Here is a 14,793-nt window from a genome sequence, read left to right as displayed (position 1 = left end):
GAAAGTTACCCTATATGGTCTAAAAATGGGAGGAGACCAGGCATGACGGCTCACACCTGTAATCCAGCACTCTGAGAGGCTGAGGTCGGCGGATCACCTGAGGTCAGGAGTTCGACCCAGCCTAGCCAACATCGTGAAACCCCGTCTCTACTAAAAAATACAAAACAATTAGCCAGGCGTGGTAGCAAAAGCTTGTAATCCCAGTTACTCGGGAGACTGAGGCAAGAGAATTGCTTGAACCTGGGAGGCAGAGGTTGCAGTGAGCTGATCCCACTACGGCACTCCAGCCTGGTCAACAGAGCAAGACTCTGTCTCAAAAAAAGAAGTAACAATACATATAAGCAGCTGAGCAGCCCATGTGCAGCCCTGCCTATAGAGTAGCCATTCTTTTGTTTATTTCTCTAATAAACTTGCTTTCATTTTGCCACAGGGACTTGAATTCTTTTTGTTTGTTTGTTTGTTTTTTTACCTATAATCAAAACTTTATTGAAAAACTGACACCAAAATAGGAGATCACTGTTGTACACCTTACAAAACCAAATGTAATTACATTATCTTGGTAGATTAATTAGGATTATGGAACTTATGGTAAAGTTTTCTGTGAGATAACACAAATTCATGAAGCTGTTTGGATCATTAGTGTTGCTTTCTTCTAAATGAACACCCTTCTGTGAGTCTGGCCTTTCGTCCTGCAGGCTGACATAACACTGTTGAACAACCCACACAAAGAACCACTGTCTGAGCATGGCTGAAAACCGTGGTGATCTTGTAGCAACCTGGACACTTTACATTTGCATAATGCGTTTCTTTTTGTGTTTTTTCTTTTTCTCTTCCAAGGAAGGATGGAGTAGATCTCTAGCCAAAGGCATGTTGATCCTCTCACAAGCCTAACCCTTCCAGACCTCAGCCAACACCACTAACCTTGTTTTTTATTTTTTTGAGACAGAGTCTTGCTCTGTCACCCAGGCTGGAGTGCAGTGCCGTGATCTTCGCTCATCGCAATCTCACTTGCAACCTCTGCCTCCTGGGTTCAAGCGATTCTCCCACCTCAGCCTCCTGAGTAGCTGGGACTAGAGGTGCACCTCACCACGCCCAGCTATTTCTTTTTTTTTTCTTCTCCAATTCACAGCTTCCTTTGAAATTTTTGTACATTTAGTAGAGATGGGGTTTTGCCATGTTGGCCAGGCTGGTCTCAAACTCCTGACCTCAGGTGATCCACCCACTTCAGCCTCCAAAAGTGCTGGGATTACAGGCATGAGCCACCATGCCTGGCCCTTGAATTCTTTCTTGAACGAGATCCAAGAATCCTCTTCTGGGGTCCGGATGGGGACCCCTTTCCAGTAACAATTCCATACCATATCTGCTACACTGCCTCAGTTCAGGTCTTCATTTCCTTGGGCCTGTATTACTGCAACAGTCTAAACAACGTCTCTTAAAAAAATAAAAAGTCTTCTTTGCCTCACTATACAAAATGCAGGTGTCTCTGTGGTGCAATTGTGCATTAGGCTGTTAACCGAAAGGTTGGTGGTTCAAGCCCACCCAGGGATGTCCACTCTAGCTTTTACACTCCAAGAATATGAAGAAAAAAAATTTAAAAAAAAGAAAAGAAAAAGAGAACAGAATGCAAATCTCCATTATAGCACTCAATAGCTTTAAATCTTCAATGGGTCCCTTGAATAAAGGCAAGGTCTCACCTTTCCCTGTCTCAGAAATTGTGGCCCTCTCACGCCAAGCTTCTCTCTTCTGTGCTGCCTTTGCTCCTCATTATTTCTTTTGTCTGGAATGGTGTCCTTCTTCTATCCTGGCTAAATCCAACTAATCTGCTAAAGGTGCGCTTAGGGATTACTTCTAGGAAACCTTTTCTCAAGTACACCAAAGCCTCCCAAGGCAGGGAAGGGAAAAGGATCTCTCTCTTTTCTTTCCTTCTTCTTTCTTTTCTCTTCCTTCCTTTCTCTTTTATATTATTCTCCTTCCTTCTTTCTTTCCCTTCCTTCCTTCTTTCCCTTCCTTCCTTCCTTTCTTTCTTTTGACGGAGTCTCGCTCTGTCGCCCAGGCTGGAGTGCAGCGGCGAGACCTCGGCTCACTGCAACCTTGGCCTCCCGGGTTCAAGCGATTCTCCGACCTCAGCCTCCCGAGTAGCTGGGATTACAGGCGTGCGCTACCACACCCGGATAATTTTTTGTACTTTTAGTAGAGACAGGGTTTCACCGTGTTAGCCAGGATGGTCTTGATATGCTGGCCTCATGATCCCGCCTCGGCCTCCCAAAGTGCTGGGATTACAGCTGTGAGCCACCGCGCCCGGCGGGATCTTAGCTTTTCTACCGCTCATTCCCTTAACCACCTTCAAGGACAGGGACTACATCTTATTTTCTTCCTGTCTTCAGTGAATATTTATCTAAAGAATTCAGCCTCAGGTTTTCCACAGGGCAAGCAGTTAAGTCAGAAATTAGCACTTAGATTCTGGCAGGGCTCTAATTCAAATGCAAAATTCTTAAATATCCTCACTTTAGAGTTCTTTAGAGTTTGCACAGCAATTCTCATGAAGCTACTCTTTATGTCCTGGGGCAGGAGTCGCCGAAAGTAAATGTTTTTAAACCCCGAGCTAGAGAGGAACTAGAAAATCATGGCATAGAGATAACAGTCTTTAAAAGGGAGTCAAGAGCCAGCATGATCCTGCTCATCAGAGAAACTCCACCCTGGCACCGCTGACCCCGCCCGCACAGTCTGCGGCGCACGGAGCCTTCTCACCTCCAAGACTACAAATCCCGGCATGCCTAGCAGTGAGTGGCACGACGCAAGGCATGCCGGGACACGTAGTCCTACTTCAGGCAAAGGCCGGAACGTCCCGTTGACATCAAGAGGGCTCGGGAAAGGGGGTCGGAACCGGTCTAGGCTCAAGTTAAATCTTCCTCCAAAGAACTGATCCTGTCTTTTTTGGCGACTCGGTTCCTACTCTAAACAGTTCCCGCCCCGCAGTCTGGGCGGGCCTATGGTGTGCGTTGAGTAGCCTTTCGGACGAAACCTTCATGGTTAGAAGGGAAGTACCAAAGGCAAGAAATAGCTTTAGAGACACGGGTTTGTTAGAGTAGTGGTACGCAGGGCGATGCCCTGAACTGGGGCCGAGACGCTTTCCCAACAGCGCCAGTGAGTACGTGGCAGGACTGCCTCAGACGGACGCTTCCTCTTCCTCAGCCCATCGGGTTAAAGGCGCGGGAGGCGCAGAGGCTGCTGGGAACGCGCATGCGCCCAGCGCAGCGGGGAGTCCACCTTTAACGTCCGCGGGCGCTGGGGGTGTCGGGTGTAGGGTGTCCGCGGCGGCGCTTTGCGGCCGGTCGTGCGGGTCGGGCGCGAGCGGGTGCGGCGGCAGTGGCGTGCACAGGTGATTGACTGGCCAGCTGCCTGAGGGAGCGCCCGGTCCTCCTCGCTGGCAGGTGGCGGAGCCCATTGGGACGGCCGTGCAGACGGCGGCAGCGGCGGCCTGGCTCGGGAGGCGTTCCTGCGGCCAAGGCCATGGCCCCGCGGCTGCAGCTGGAGAAGGCGGCCTGGCGCTGGGCGGAGACGGTGCGGCCCGAGGAGGTGTCGCAGGAGCACATCGAGACCGCCTATCGCATCTGGCTGGAGCCATGCATTCGCGGCGTGTGCAGGTGAGGCCCGCGCATCCCGCCTCGCGCCGGACCTTGGAAAGCCTGGGCGGGGTGGGGGGAAGGAAGACGGCATCCCTTTGCGTGCATTTGGAAGGCGCGGAGCTGAGCAAGGTGGAGTTTCCCCTTTTGCGCTGTCTACGCGACTTGAGATACGCAGCTTTCCTGGGCTTTGCGCGGAGGTGATGCTGGCGAAAGCCCTTTAGGAAGGGTTTTGGGTTCCCATCCAGAAGATGGCGGTGGTGATGAAGGCAGGAGCCGAGAGCTTAGCAAGCGTTGATGGTTGAGGTATCTTGGCCAAAGCATGGCTCTTTCGTTTGTAAAAAGGAACTTCTTGGAAGTGAGCTGCATCACAGGGTATCTTGTTGGTGTTGACACCGAAGGCCTGATCATCTTAGTATTATTTTTGGAGCGGGCAGCTTTAAAAAAAACTGTGGTCAAGCCTACGTCATCGATAACCTGCAACCTTGTTGACCTTCCCTCACTCGTTAATCTAGTATTTTTCTTTTTTTAGCCTTCTTTGGTCGTTCTGGTTCGACACCACTTTACTGAGTACCAAGTTTGAGCTGTGGAAGTGCTGTCCTTCACGTGTGCCCGCCCTTGAACCTTGCCTTTCCTTAGCCCCCTCTTGTAGGTTGAATTCTTAGGCTTTGCTCCCGTTTCTTCCCCCTTTTCCACCTTGTAACGCGGGAACTATATAGTTTTTGTTTCAGAATGTTGTTGAATTGGCTTGGCCAAGCCGGGCATGCTCAGTATCCGTCTTTCGGCAGGCATTTAGGAAGTGCTTTCTGGAGTTCAGGCATTTAGGAAATTCTGCCGGGGGATCCAGAAGGAATGGAAGTCACGGTCTCTGGCTTTGGAGCTTAAAGACTAGTCTGAAAAGTGAAAATAAGTTAGGGAGCTTCTGTAAAGCAAACGAATAAGTCCAAGCTCTGGGTATCTGTCTCACAAGGAGGGTACCTCTGACTTCAACAGGAAGTTCAGGAATGGCTGAAGTCTGTATAATAGAAATAATCAAGCTTCAGTCAATTTTTCAACGTAATTAGGTTATAGACTAACCAAATAAGGTAAACTGGTGGTTTTTGAGACAAGTTCTCACTCTGTGCCCCAGACTGGAGTGCAGTGGCACTCAACTCACTGCAGCCTCCACTTCCCAGGCTCAAGAGATCTTCCCTCCTCAGCTCCTTTGTAGCTGGGATTGCAGGCATGTGCCACCATGCTCAGCTGATTTTTTTGTATTTTTGTTAGAGACATGATTTCACCATCTTGGCCAGGCTGGTCTTGAACTCCTGGCCTCGAGTGATCCACCTGTCTCTGCTTCCCAAAGTGCTGGGGCTGTAGGCATGAGCCACAGTGCCCAGCCATAAATACAGTATTTTTTATTTTTATTTATTTATTTTTGAGACACAGTCTCGCTTTGTTGCCAGGCGCCAGGCTGGAGTACAGTGGCACAGTCTCGGTTCACTGCAACCTCTGCCTCCCGGGTTCAAGTAATTCTCCTGCCTCAGCCTCCCGAGTAGCTGGGACTACAGGTGCATGCCACCACACCCAGCTAATTTTTGTATTTTTAGTAGAGATGGGGTTTTCACCATGTTGGCCAGGATGGTCTCGATCTCTCGACCTGGTGATCTGCCTGCCTCGGCCTCCCAAAGTGTTGGGATTACAGACTTGAGCCACCTCGCCTGGCCACAATATTTTTTAAAAAAGAAAATTTAGGCCGGGAGCAGTGGCTCATGCCTGTAACCCCAGCACTTTGGGAGGTTGAGGCAGGTGGATCACCTGAGGTCAGGAGTTCGAGACTAGCCTGACCAACATAGTGAAACCCTGTCTCTACTAAAAATACAAAAAATTAGCTGGGCATGGGGGCGGGCGCCTGTAATCCCAGCTACTCAGGAGGCTGAGGCAGGAGAATCACTTGAACCCGAGAGGAGGAGGTTGTGGTGAGCCAAGATGGCACCATTGGACTACAGCCTGGGCAACAAGAGCAAGACTTCGTCTCAAAATGAAAAAAAAAAAAAAGAAAGAAAAGAAAATTTAGTGCTTTGTTGATTTAAAGAAAATTATCAGGCCAGGCGCGGTGGCTCAAGCCTGTAATCCCAGCACTTTGGGAGGCCTAGGCGGGTGGATCACGAGGTCAAGCGATCGAGACCATCCTGGTCAACATGGTGAAACCCCGTCTCTACTAAAAATACAAAAAATTAGCTGGACATGGTGGCGTGTGCCTGTAATCCCAGCTACTCAGGAGGCTGAGGCAGGAGAATTGCCTGAACCCAGGAGGCGGAGGTTGCGGTGAGCCGAGATCGCGCCATTGCACTCCAGCCTGGGTAACAAGAGTGAAACTCTATTTCAAAAAAAAAAGAAAGAAAAGAAAATTATCCTTGGTGTTTTAGTGCGGAAATACATCAAAGTATGACTATAACTCTCTTTTATTTATTTATTTTTTTGAGATGGTGTTTTTGCTCTTGTTGCCCAGGCTGGAGTGTAATGGCACGACCTCGACTTACCGCCACCTTCATCTCCCAGGTTCAAGCAGTTCTCCTGGCTCAGCCTCCCAAGTAGCTGGTATTACAGGCATGTGCCCCGACGCCTAGCTAATTGTGGTATTTTTAGTAGAGACAGGGTTTCTCCATGTTGGTCAGGCTGGTCTCGAATGCTTAACCTTAGGTGATCCACCCACCTCAGCCTCCCAAAGTGCTGAGATTACAGGCATGAGCCACTGTGCCTGGCCGACTATAACTATCTTAAAAACAGATATTGTTATGTGATATCAGGACATCCGGACATCCTGCTGTCATAGGAGTTTGCCCTTGCAGGCATACTACACCGCTTCCTTAGCCGGAAACGTCTCATGATCACCAGTCGTGACTGGCAAGGAATGTGCCCTGCTAGTTGGAAGATGGATTTTATTTTATATTATTTTTTGAGACAGTATCACTCTGTCACCCAAACTAGAGTGCAGTGGCACGATCTCAGCTCACTGCAACCTCTCCCTCCCGAATTCAAGCGATTCTCCTTCCTCAGCCTCCTGAGTAGCTGGGATTACAGGTGCCTGTCACCACACCCGACTAATTTTTGTATTTTTGGTAGAGATGGGGCTTTTCCCTGTTGGCTAGGCTGGTCTGGAACTCCTGACCTCAAGTGATCCACCAGCTTCGGCCTTCCAAAGTGCTGGGATTACAGGGGTGAGCCACTGTGCCTGGCCTAGTTCTGACTTTAACGGAAGTAAAAGAGTAGAGATAGGTTGGGTGCAGTGGCTCACGCCTGTAATCCCAGCATTTTGGGAGGCTGAGGCAGGCGGATCACAAGGTCAAGAGATTGAGACCATCCTGGCCAACATGGTGAAACCCATTTCACTAAAAATACACAAAAATTAGCCAGGCATGGTGGTGTGTGCCTGTAGTCCCAGCTACTCGGGAGCCTGAGGCAGAAGAATTGCTTCAAATCGGAAAACAATTGCTCTCAGGCTGGGCGCGGTGGCTCACGCCTGTAATCCCAGCACTTTGGGAGGCCGAGGCGGGTGGATCACGAGGTCAAGAGATCGAGACCATCCTGGTCAACATGGTGAAACTCACCCCATCTCTACTAAAAATACAAAAAATTAGCTGGGCATGGTGGTGTGTGCCTGTAATCCCAGCTACTCAGGAGGCTGAGGCAGGAGTATTGCCTGAACCCAGGAGGCGGAGGTTGCGGTGTGCCGAGATCACGCCATTGCACTCCAGCCTGGGTAACAAGAACGAGACTCCGTCTCAAAAAAAAAACCAGAAAACAGAGGTTGCAGTGAAGTCGGGATCGCGCCACTGCATTCCAGCCTGGTGATAGAGCAAGCCTCTGTCTCAAAAAAAAAAAAAAAAAAAAGTAGAGATAAAGGGAATGTCATAGTGACTATGAGTTTTAAGCTGCAATTGCAAAATTCATATCCAAGATTTTTTTTTTTCATTTTGAGATGGAGTCTAGGTCTGTCACCCAGGCTGGAGTGTAGTGGCGCAATCTCAGCTCACTGCAAACTTCACCTCCTGGGTTCAAGCAATTATCCTGCCTCCGCTTCCTGAGTACCTGGGATTATAGGCACCCGCCACCATGCCAGGCTAATTTTTATATTTTTAGTAGAGACAGGGATTTCACCATGTTGGCCAGGCTGCTCTGGTCTTGAACTCCTGACCTCAGGTGATCTGTCCACCTTGACCTCCCAAAGTGCTGAGATTACAGGTGTGAGTCACAGCACCGGCCATTTTTTTTTTTTTTTTTTTTTTGAGACAAGGTCTCACTCTGTTGCCCAGGCTGGAGTGCAGTAACACAATTTCCGTTCACTGCAACCTCTGCCTCCTGGGTCCAAGCAGTTCTCGTACCTCAGCCTCCCGAGTAGCTGCGATTACAGGCTCCCGCTGCGTTGCCCCACTAATTTTTTGTTTTGTTTTTGAGATGGAATCTTACACTGTTCCCCGGGCTGGAGTGCAATGTTGCTGTCTTGGCGCACTGCCACCTCTGACTCCCGGGTTCAAGCAATTCTGGGTCAGCCTCCCAAGTAGCTGGGATTACAGGCACCCACCACACCCAGCTAAATTTTTGTATTTTAGTAGAGACGGGCTTTCACTATGTTGGCCAGGCTGGTCTTAAACTCCTGACCTCATGATCCGCCTGCCTCCACCTCCCAAAGTGCTGAGATTACAGGTTTGAGCCACCGTGCATGGCCGGCATACGAGTTTTTGTTGGAACACCTGATTTCAGTTTTTTACCTGGGAGTGGACTTGCTGGGTCATACACAGTTAATTCTGTGTTTAACTTACTGAACCGTGAAACTTTTCCACCATGGTTGTATCAATTTACATTCCCACCAGTGATGTATTAGGGTTCAAATGCATTTTCATACTCATAAACACGCACTATTTCCTGTTTTTCTGATTAGGCCCTCCTAGTTGGGTGTGAAGTGTGATATATCTTTGTGGTTTTGATTTGCATTTTTCTAGTGACTAATGAATTCAGCGTCTTTTCCTGTGCTTGTTGCCTCTTCTTTTTATTGATGAATAATATGCCATCGTAACTGTATCTACCACATTTTTTAGCATTCATCTGTTGATAGACATTTGGGTTGTTTCTACTTTTTGCTTATTATAAATAATCTGCTATGAACATTTATGTAGTATTCTGTGTGTGGGCATTTGTTTTTATTTCTCTTGGGTATAGACCTAGAAATGGGATTGTTGGTTTATGTGGTAACTTTTAACTTTTATTTATTTATTTATTTATTTAATTAAAAAATTTTTTAAAAGACGGGGTTTCACCATGTTGGTCAGGCTGGTCTTGAACTCCTGACCTCAGGTGATCCGCCTGCCTTGGCCTCCAAAATGCTTGGATTACAGGCGTTACTCATTTTTTTTAAAGTCTCACTCTGTCACCCAGACTGGATTGCAGTACAATCATAGCTCACTATAGCCTTCAACTCCTGGGCTCAAGCAGTCCTCATGCCTCAGCCTCCTGCCATTACAGGCACATGCCACCACAGCTGGCTAATTAAAAAAATTTATTTTTGTAGAAATGGAGTCCTGCTTGGGTGGCTAGGCTGGTCTTGAACTTTTGTCTTCAAGTGTTCTTCCCGCCTTGGCCTCCCAAAATGCTGAGGTTGCAGGAATGAAACACTGCTCATGGCCTTTTTTTTTTTTTTTTTTGAGATGAAGTCTCACTCTGTTGCCCAGGCTTGAGTGCAGTAGCATGATTTCAGCTCACTGTGACCTCCACCTCCTGCCTCCGCTTCCCGAGTACCTGGGAACACGTGCCAACAGGCACGTACCACCGTGCCTGGCTTAAGCTTTTGTATTTTTGGTAGAGATGAGGTTTCACTGTATTAGCCAGGGTGGTCTCTCTCTCCCAACCTTGTGATGATCCATTGGCCTCTGCCTCCCAAGGTGCTGGAATTATAGGCATGAGCCACCATGCCAAGCCTTTTTTTTTAAGATGGGGGTCTTGCTATGTTGCGTCGGCTGTCCTTGAACTCCTGGGCTCAGTTGATCTTCCTGCCTCAGCTTCTGTGTTTAATATTTTGAGAAACTATCAGGTTGCTTTCCAAAGTGGCTGCAGTATTTTACATCTTCACAAGCAATGTATAAGCATTCCAATTGTTCCACATGCTTACACTTGTCACTGCCTTTTTTCTTATAGCCATCCTAGTGGGTGTGAAGTGGTTTCTTGTGTTTTGATTTGTATTTCACTGATGACTAATAGTGTTGAACATCTTTTTGTGTACTTACTGACCATTCATATATCTTTTTGGGAGAAATAACTTTAAATCCTTTGCAAGCTTTTAATTGAGTTGTCTTTTTATTATTGACTTTGACTTTGGGTTTTTTTTTTTTTTTTTGAGATGAAGTCTTGCTCTGTCACCCAGGCTGGAGTGCAGTGGCACAATCTCAGCTCACTGCAACCTCTGCCTCCCAGGTTCAAGTGATTGTCCTGCCTTAGCCTCCTGAGTAGCTGGGACTACAGGCACCCCCTGCCCCATGCCCAGCTAATTATTTTTGTATTTTTAGTAGAGACAGGGTTTCACCATGGTGGCCAGGCTGGTCTCAAACTCCTGACCTCTCACGATATACCCACCTCCGCCTCCCAAAGTTGTAGGGTTACAGGCATGAGCCACTGAGCCCCGCCGAGTTGTCTTCTTTATATATACTGCATATAAGTCGCTTATTAGATTTACGATTTGCAAATATTTTTTTCTAATTCTGCTTTTCATTTTATTGGTATCATTTTCAGTACAAAATCTTTTTTTTTTTTTTTTTTTTAAATTTTTAAAACAGGCACGCGCCACCATGCCCAGCTAATTTTTTGTATTTTTAGTAGAGACGGGGTTTCACCATGTTGACCAGGTTGGTCTCGATCTCTCGACCTTGTGATCCACCCGCCTCGGCCTCCCAAAGTGCTGGGATTACAGGCTTGAGCCACCGCGCCCGGCCATCAGTACAAAATCTTTTAATTTTGGTGTAGTCCAATTTATTATTATTATTGTTAACAAAGCAGAGCCTTGCTTTGTTGCCCAGGCTGGAGTGCAGTGGTGGGATCGTAGCTCACTGCAGCCTTAAACTCCTGAGCTCAAGCGATCCTTCTTCCTCAGCATCGCTAGTAAGTTATGACTGCAGGTATGTACCACCACACCCAGCAAATATTTTTGGTAGTTTTTTGTAGCGATGGGGTCTTGCTATGTTGCCCAGGCTGGTCTTTTTTTTTTTTTTTTTGAGACGGAGTTTTGCTGTTGTTACCCAGATTGGAGTGCAATGGCACAATCTCAGCTCACCGCAACCTCCGCCTCCTGGGTTCAAGCAATTCTCCTGCCTCAGCCTCCCAAGTAGCTGGGACTATAGGCGTGCACCACCGTGCCCAGCCAATTTTATATTTTTGGTAGAGACAGGGTTTCACCTTGTTGACCAGGATGGTCTCGATCTCTTGATTTCGTGATCCACCCTCCTTGGCCTCCCAAAGTGCTGGGATTATAGGCGTGAGCCACCGCGCCCGGCTGGTCTGAGCACTTTTAATTAATTATTTAACTTTATGAGACAAGGTCTGGTTCTGTCACCTAGGCTGAAGTACAGTGGTGCAGTCTTGGTCCAGTGCAACCTCTGCCTTCCAGGGGCTCAAGCCAGCCTCCCACCTCAGCCTCCTGAGTAACTGTGACTACAAGCATGCACCAGCATACTTGGCTAATTGTTGTTCTTTTCAGATGGAGTCTTGCTCTGTTGCCCAGGCTGAGTGCAGTGGCACAACCTTAGCTCACTGCAACCTCCGCCTCCCATGTTTGAGTGATTCTTCTGCCTCGGCCTCCTGAGTAGTTGGGATTACAGGCATGCACCACCACATTTGGCTGATTTTTTTTTTTTTTTTTTTGAGTCGGAATTTCACTTTGGTGGCCCAGGCTGGAGTACAATGGTGCGATCTCGGCTCACTGCAAATTCTGCCTCCTGGGTTTAAGCGATTCTCCTGCCTCAGCCTCTGGATAGCTGGGATTACAGGCACCCACCACCATGCCTGGCTAATTTTTGTATTTTTAGTAGAGATGGGGTTTCACCATGTTGGCCAGGCTGGGCTCGAATTACTGACCTCAGGTGATCCACCAACGTTGGCTTCCCAAAGTGCTCGGATTACAGGTGTGAGCCACTGTCCTTGGTCCTGCCAGCTTTTATTTAGATATTAAAAAAGCTCTCTTTCTACTTGCTTTCTCCGTTTTTTTTGTTTTTTTTTTTTTTTGGAGACAGGATCTGACTCTGTTACCCAGACTGGTATATGATGGTGCCATCATAGCTCACTGTAGCCACAAACTCCTAGGCTCAGCCAACCTGAGTAGCTGGGACCACAGGCATTTGCCACCACACCTGGCTAATTTTTAAATTTTTATAGAAACGGAGTCTTGCCATGTTGCCCAGGCTGGTCTGAAACTCCTGGACTTTAGCAGTCCTCCCTCCTCAGTCTCCCAAATTGCTGGGAATCCAGGTGTGAGCCTTTTTTCTTTTATTTCTTTTCTTTGCAAGAAGAAATTAAATAAATAGTATCACTAATATGTATTTTTTAATACTTTATGCAACAATTTGTTATGAGATACCAAAGCTGAAGAATGACGTGTTTGACCATATTCAAAGACCACATGTATCAGGACTATTATTTACATTTCTGAAAATGCTAAAGACAATCACAGGATGAAAGCAGTGTGTACTAAATCCTCTATCCACAGAATTCTGCAAATATTGTGTGTCTTAACTGAGGCCAGACTTGTTTGCTAACAGTGAGGTTAGTGGTTAAGTGAGTTCCTGGAAGTAAAATTTTTGGGTAAGGGATGTGCATTTTTCATTTTGACCCATATTGCTAAATTGCCCCTCAGAATGAGGGTTTCTCTTTACATTTCCCTGTCAACGTGTAAGAGTATCTTACATTTACATCATACCCTCACCAACATAATATGTCAGTCACACTGATTGATCTAAGTGCAAATGTTGTCATATGTTTAATTGGTATTTCTTTTCTTATACTTTCTATTTGTTACAGTTAACCTTTTTTTTTTTTTTTTTTTTTAAGATGGAGTTTCGCTCTTGTTACCCAGGCTGGAGTGCAATGGCGCAATCTCGGCTCACCGCAACCTCCGCCTCCTGGGTTCAGGCAATTCTCCTGCCTCAGCCTCCCAAGTAGCTGGGATTACAGGCACGTGCCACCATGCCCAGCTAATTTTCTGTATTTTTAGTAGAGTCGGGGTTTCACCATGTTGACCAGGATGGTCTTGATCTCTTGACCTCGTGATCCACCTGCCTTAGCCTCCCAAAGTGCAGGGATTACAGGCTTGAGCCACCGCGCCCAGCCCACAGTTAACCTTTTGATGTGAAATTTGTTTTGTTTGTGAGACAGGGCCTTGCTATGTTGCTTAGGCTGGTTGCAAACTTCTGGGCTCAAGCCATCTTTCCTCCTCAGCTTCCTGAGTAGCTGGGATTACAAGTGCATGTCACCATGCCCAGCCTTGATAAGAATTTTCAAAGACTGGATTTATGTATACTTCCAGCCGTGCATAGGAGTACAATGTCTATTTTGTTCTCATTAGGGAAATAGCATATGACTGTTACCAAAATAAAACCTTACAGAAATGTGTGAAGCATTCTAGAAAGCCAGTGTCAGGCCACCTTTCTTCAGTGGCTTTGTAGCTCCAGTCTAAAACCCTAGTGAGGGCCAGGCGAGGTGGCTCACACCTGTAATCCCAACACTTTGTTAGGTTGAGGTGGGCGGATTACTTGAGGGAAACATGGGAATACCCCACCTCTACTAAATTAGCTGGACATGCTAGCAGTGTACACCTGTAATTCCAGCTACACAGGAGGTTGAGGCACTAGAATTGCTTGAACCCAGGAGGTGGAAGCTGCAGTGAGTTGAGATTGAGCCACTGCATTCCAACCTAGGTGACTGAGACTCTGTCTCAATACAAACCAACCAACAGCCGGGCATGGTGGCTCACACCTATAATCCCAGCACTTTGGGAGGCCGAGGTGGGCAGATCATGAGGTCAAGAGATGGAGACCATCCTGGCCAATATGGTGAAACCCCATCTCTACTAAAAAATGCAAAAATTAGCTGGGCGTGGTGCGTGCCTGTAGTCCCAGCTACTCAGGAGGCTAAGGCAGGAGAATCCCTTAAACCTGGGAGGTGGAGATTGCAGTGAACTGAGATTGTGCCACTGCCTTCCAGCCTGGTGACAGAGCGAGACTTTGTTTCCAAAAAAAAAAAAAAAAAAAAAAAAGACCAACCAACAAGCCAAGATCGAGCCACTGCATTCCAACCTGGGTAACTGAGCGAGACTCCGTCTCAATAAAAACCGGCTAACCAAACACACAAACACAAATCCCTCATGAGGACCAATAGTCCCAGCTACACAGGAGGCTGAGGTGGGAGGATGGCTTGAACCTGGAAGGTGGAGTTGCAGTGAGCCGAGATCATGCCACTACATGCCAGCCTGGGCAACAGAGCAAGACCTGTCTCAAAAAAAAAAAAAAACAAAAAGCAAAAAGGGGAGTCGCAATACATACTTCCTTGCAACTTGTTTTATTATTTGCGCATGTAAATCTGCCTTATTTTATTTTTGAGACAGTCTCTGTTGCCCAGGCTGGAGTACAGTGATGTGATTTTGACTCACTGCATTCTCAGCCTCCTGAGTTCAAGCAGTTCTTGGGCCTTAGCTTCCTAAGTAGCTGGGACTGCAGGTGTGTGCCACCATGCTTGGCTATTTTTGTGTTTTTAGTAGAGACGGGGTTTCACCATGTTGGTCAGGCTGGTCTCAAACTCCTGACCTCAGGTGATGTGCCCGCCTCAGGCTCTCAATGCTGGGATTATAGTTGTGAGCCACTGTGCCTGGCTGCATTATTCTTTTTTTTTTTTCATTTGAGACAGTCTTGCTCCGTTGCCACACCAGAGTGCAGTGGCGGGATCTCGACTCAAGTGATTCTCCTGCCACAGCCTCCCAAGTAGCTGGGACTACAGGTGCATGCCGCCACACCTGTAGTGTATTTTTGTATTTTTAGTAGAGATGGGGTGTCATGTTGGCCAGGATAGTCTCGATCGCCTGACCTCATGATCCGCCTGCCTCGGCCTCCCAAAGTACTGGGATTATAGGAGTGAGCTACCTCAGCTTCTTTTTTTA

At 47.3% G+C, this 14,793-nt stretch overlaps 1 protein-coding gene and 1 pseudogene across 11 annotated transcripts in view; one reads left to right on the top strand and one right to left on the bottom strand.

The window, feature by feature from the left end:
- Positions 1 to 536: 536 nt before the first annotated feature.
- Positions 537 to 952, bottom strand: LOC144576945 (small ribosomal subunit protein eS27-like pseudogene; annotated as a pseudogene).
- Positions 953 to 3,300: 2,348 nt separating this feature from the next.
- USP48 (ubiquitin specific peptidase 48) overlaps positions 3,301 to 14,793 on the top strand; it is a 104,428-nt gene continuing 92,935 nt past the window's right edge. For all 11 annotated transcript variants that reach the window (XR_001912688.4, XR_013519850.1, XM_078330682.1 and 8 more), the window contains exon 1: positions 3,301 to 3,644. Coding sequence is in view for 7 of the 11 variants with exons in the window: in XM_078330682.1 (XP_078186808.1) it covers positions 3,511 to 3,644 (134 nt within the window). In the remaining 4 variants the exon portion in view is untranslated. The remainder of the gene's footprint in view (positions 3,645 to 14,793) is intronic.

This window comes from Callithrix jacchus, chromosome 7 (genome assembly GCF_049354715.1).
Source record: "Callithrix jacchus isolate 240 chromosome 7, calJac240_pri, whole genome shotgun sequence".
NCBI classification, from domain to species: Eukaryota; Metazoa; Chordata; class Mammalia; order Primates; family Cebidae; genus Callithrix; species Callithrix jacchus.
This window is presented reverse-complemented; position numbering and strand designations above follow the sequence as displayed.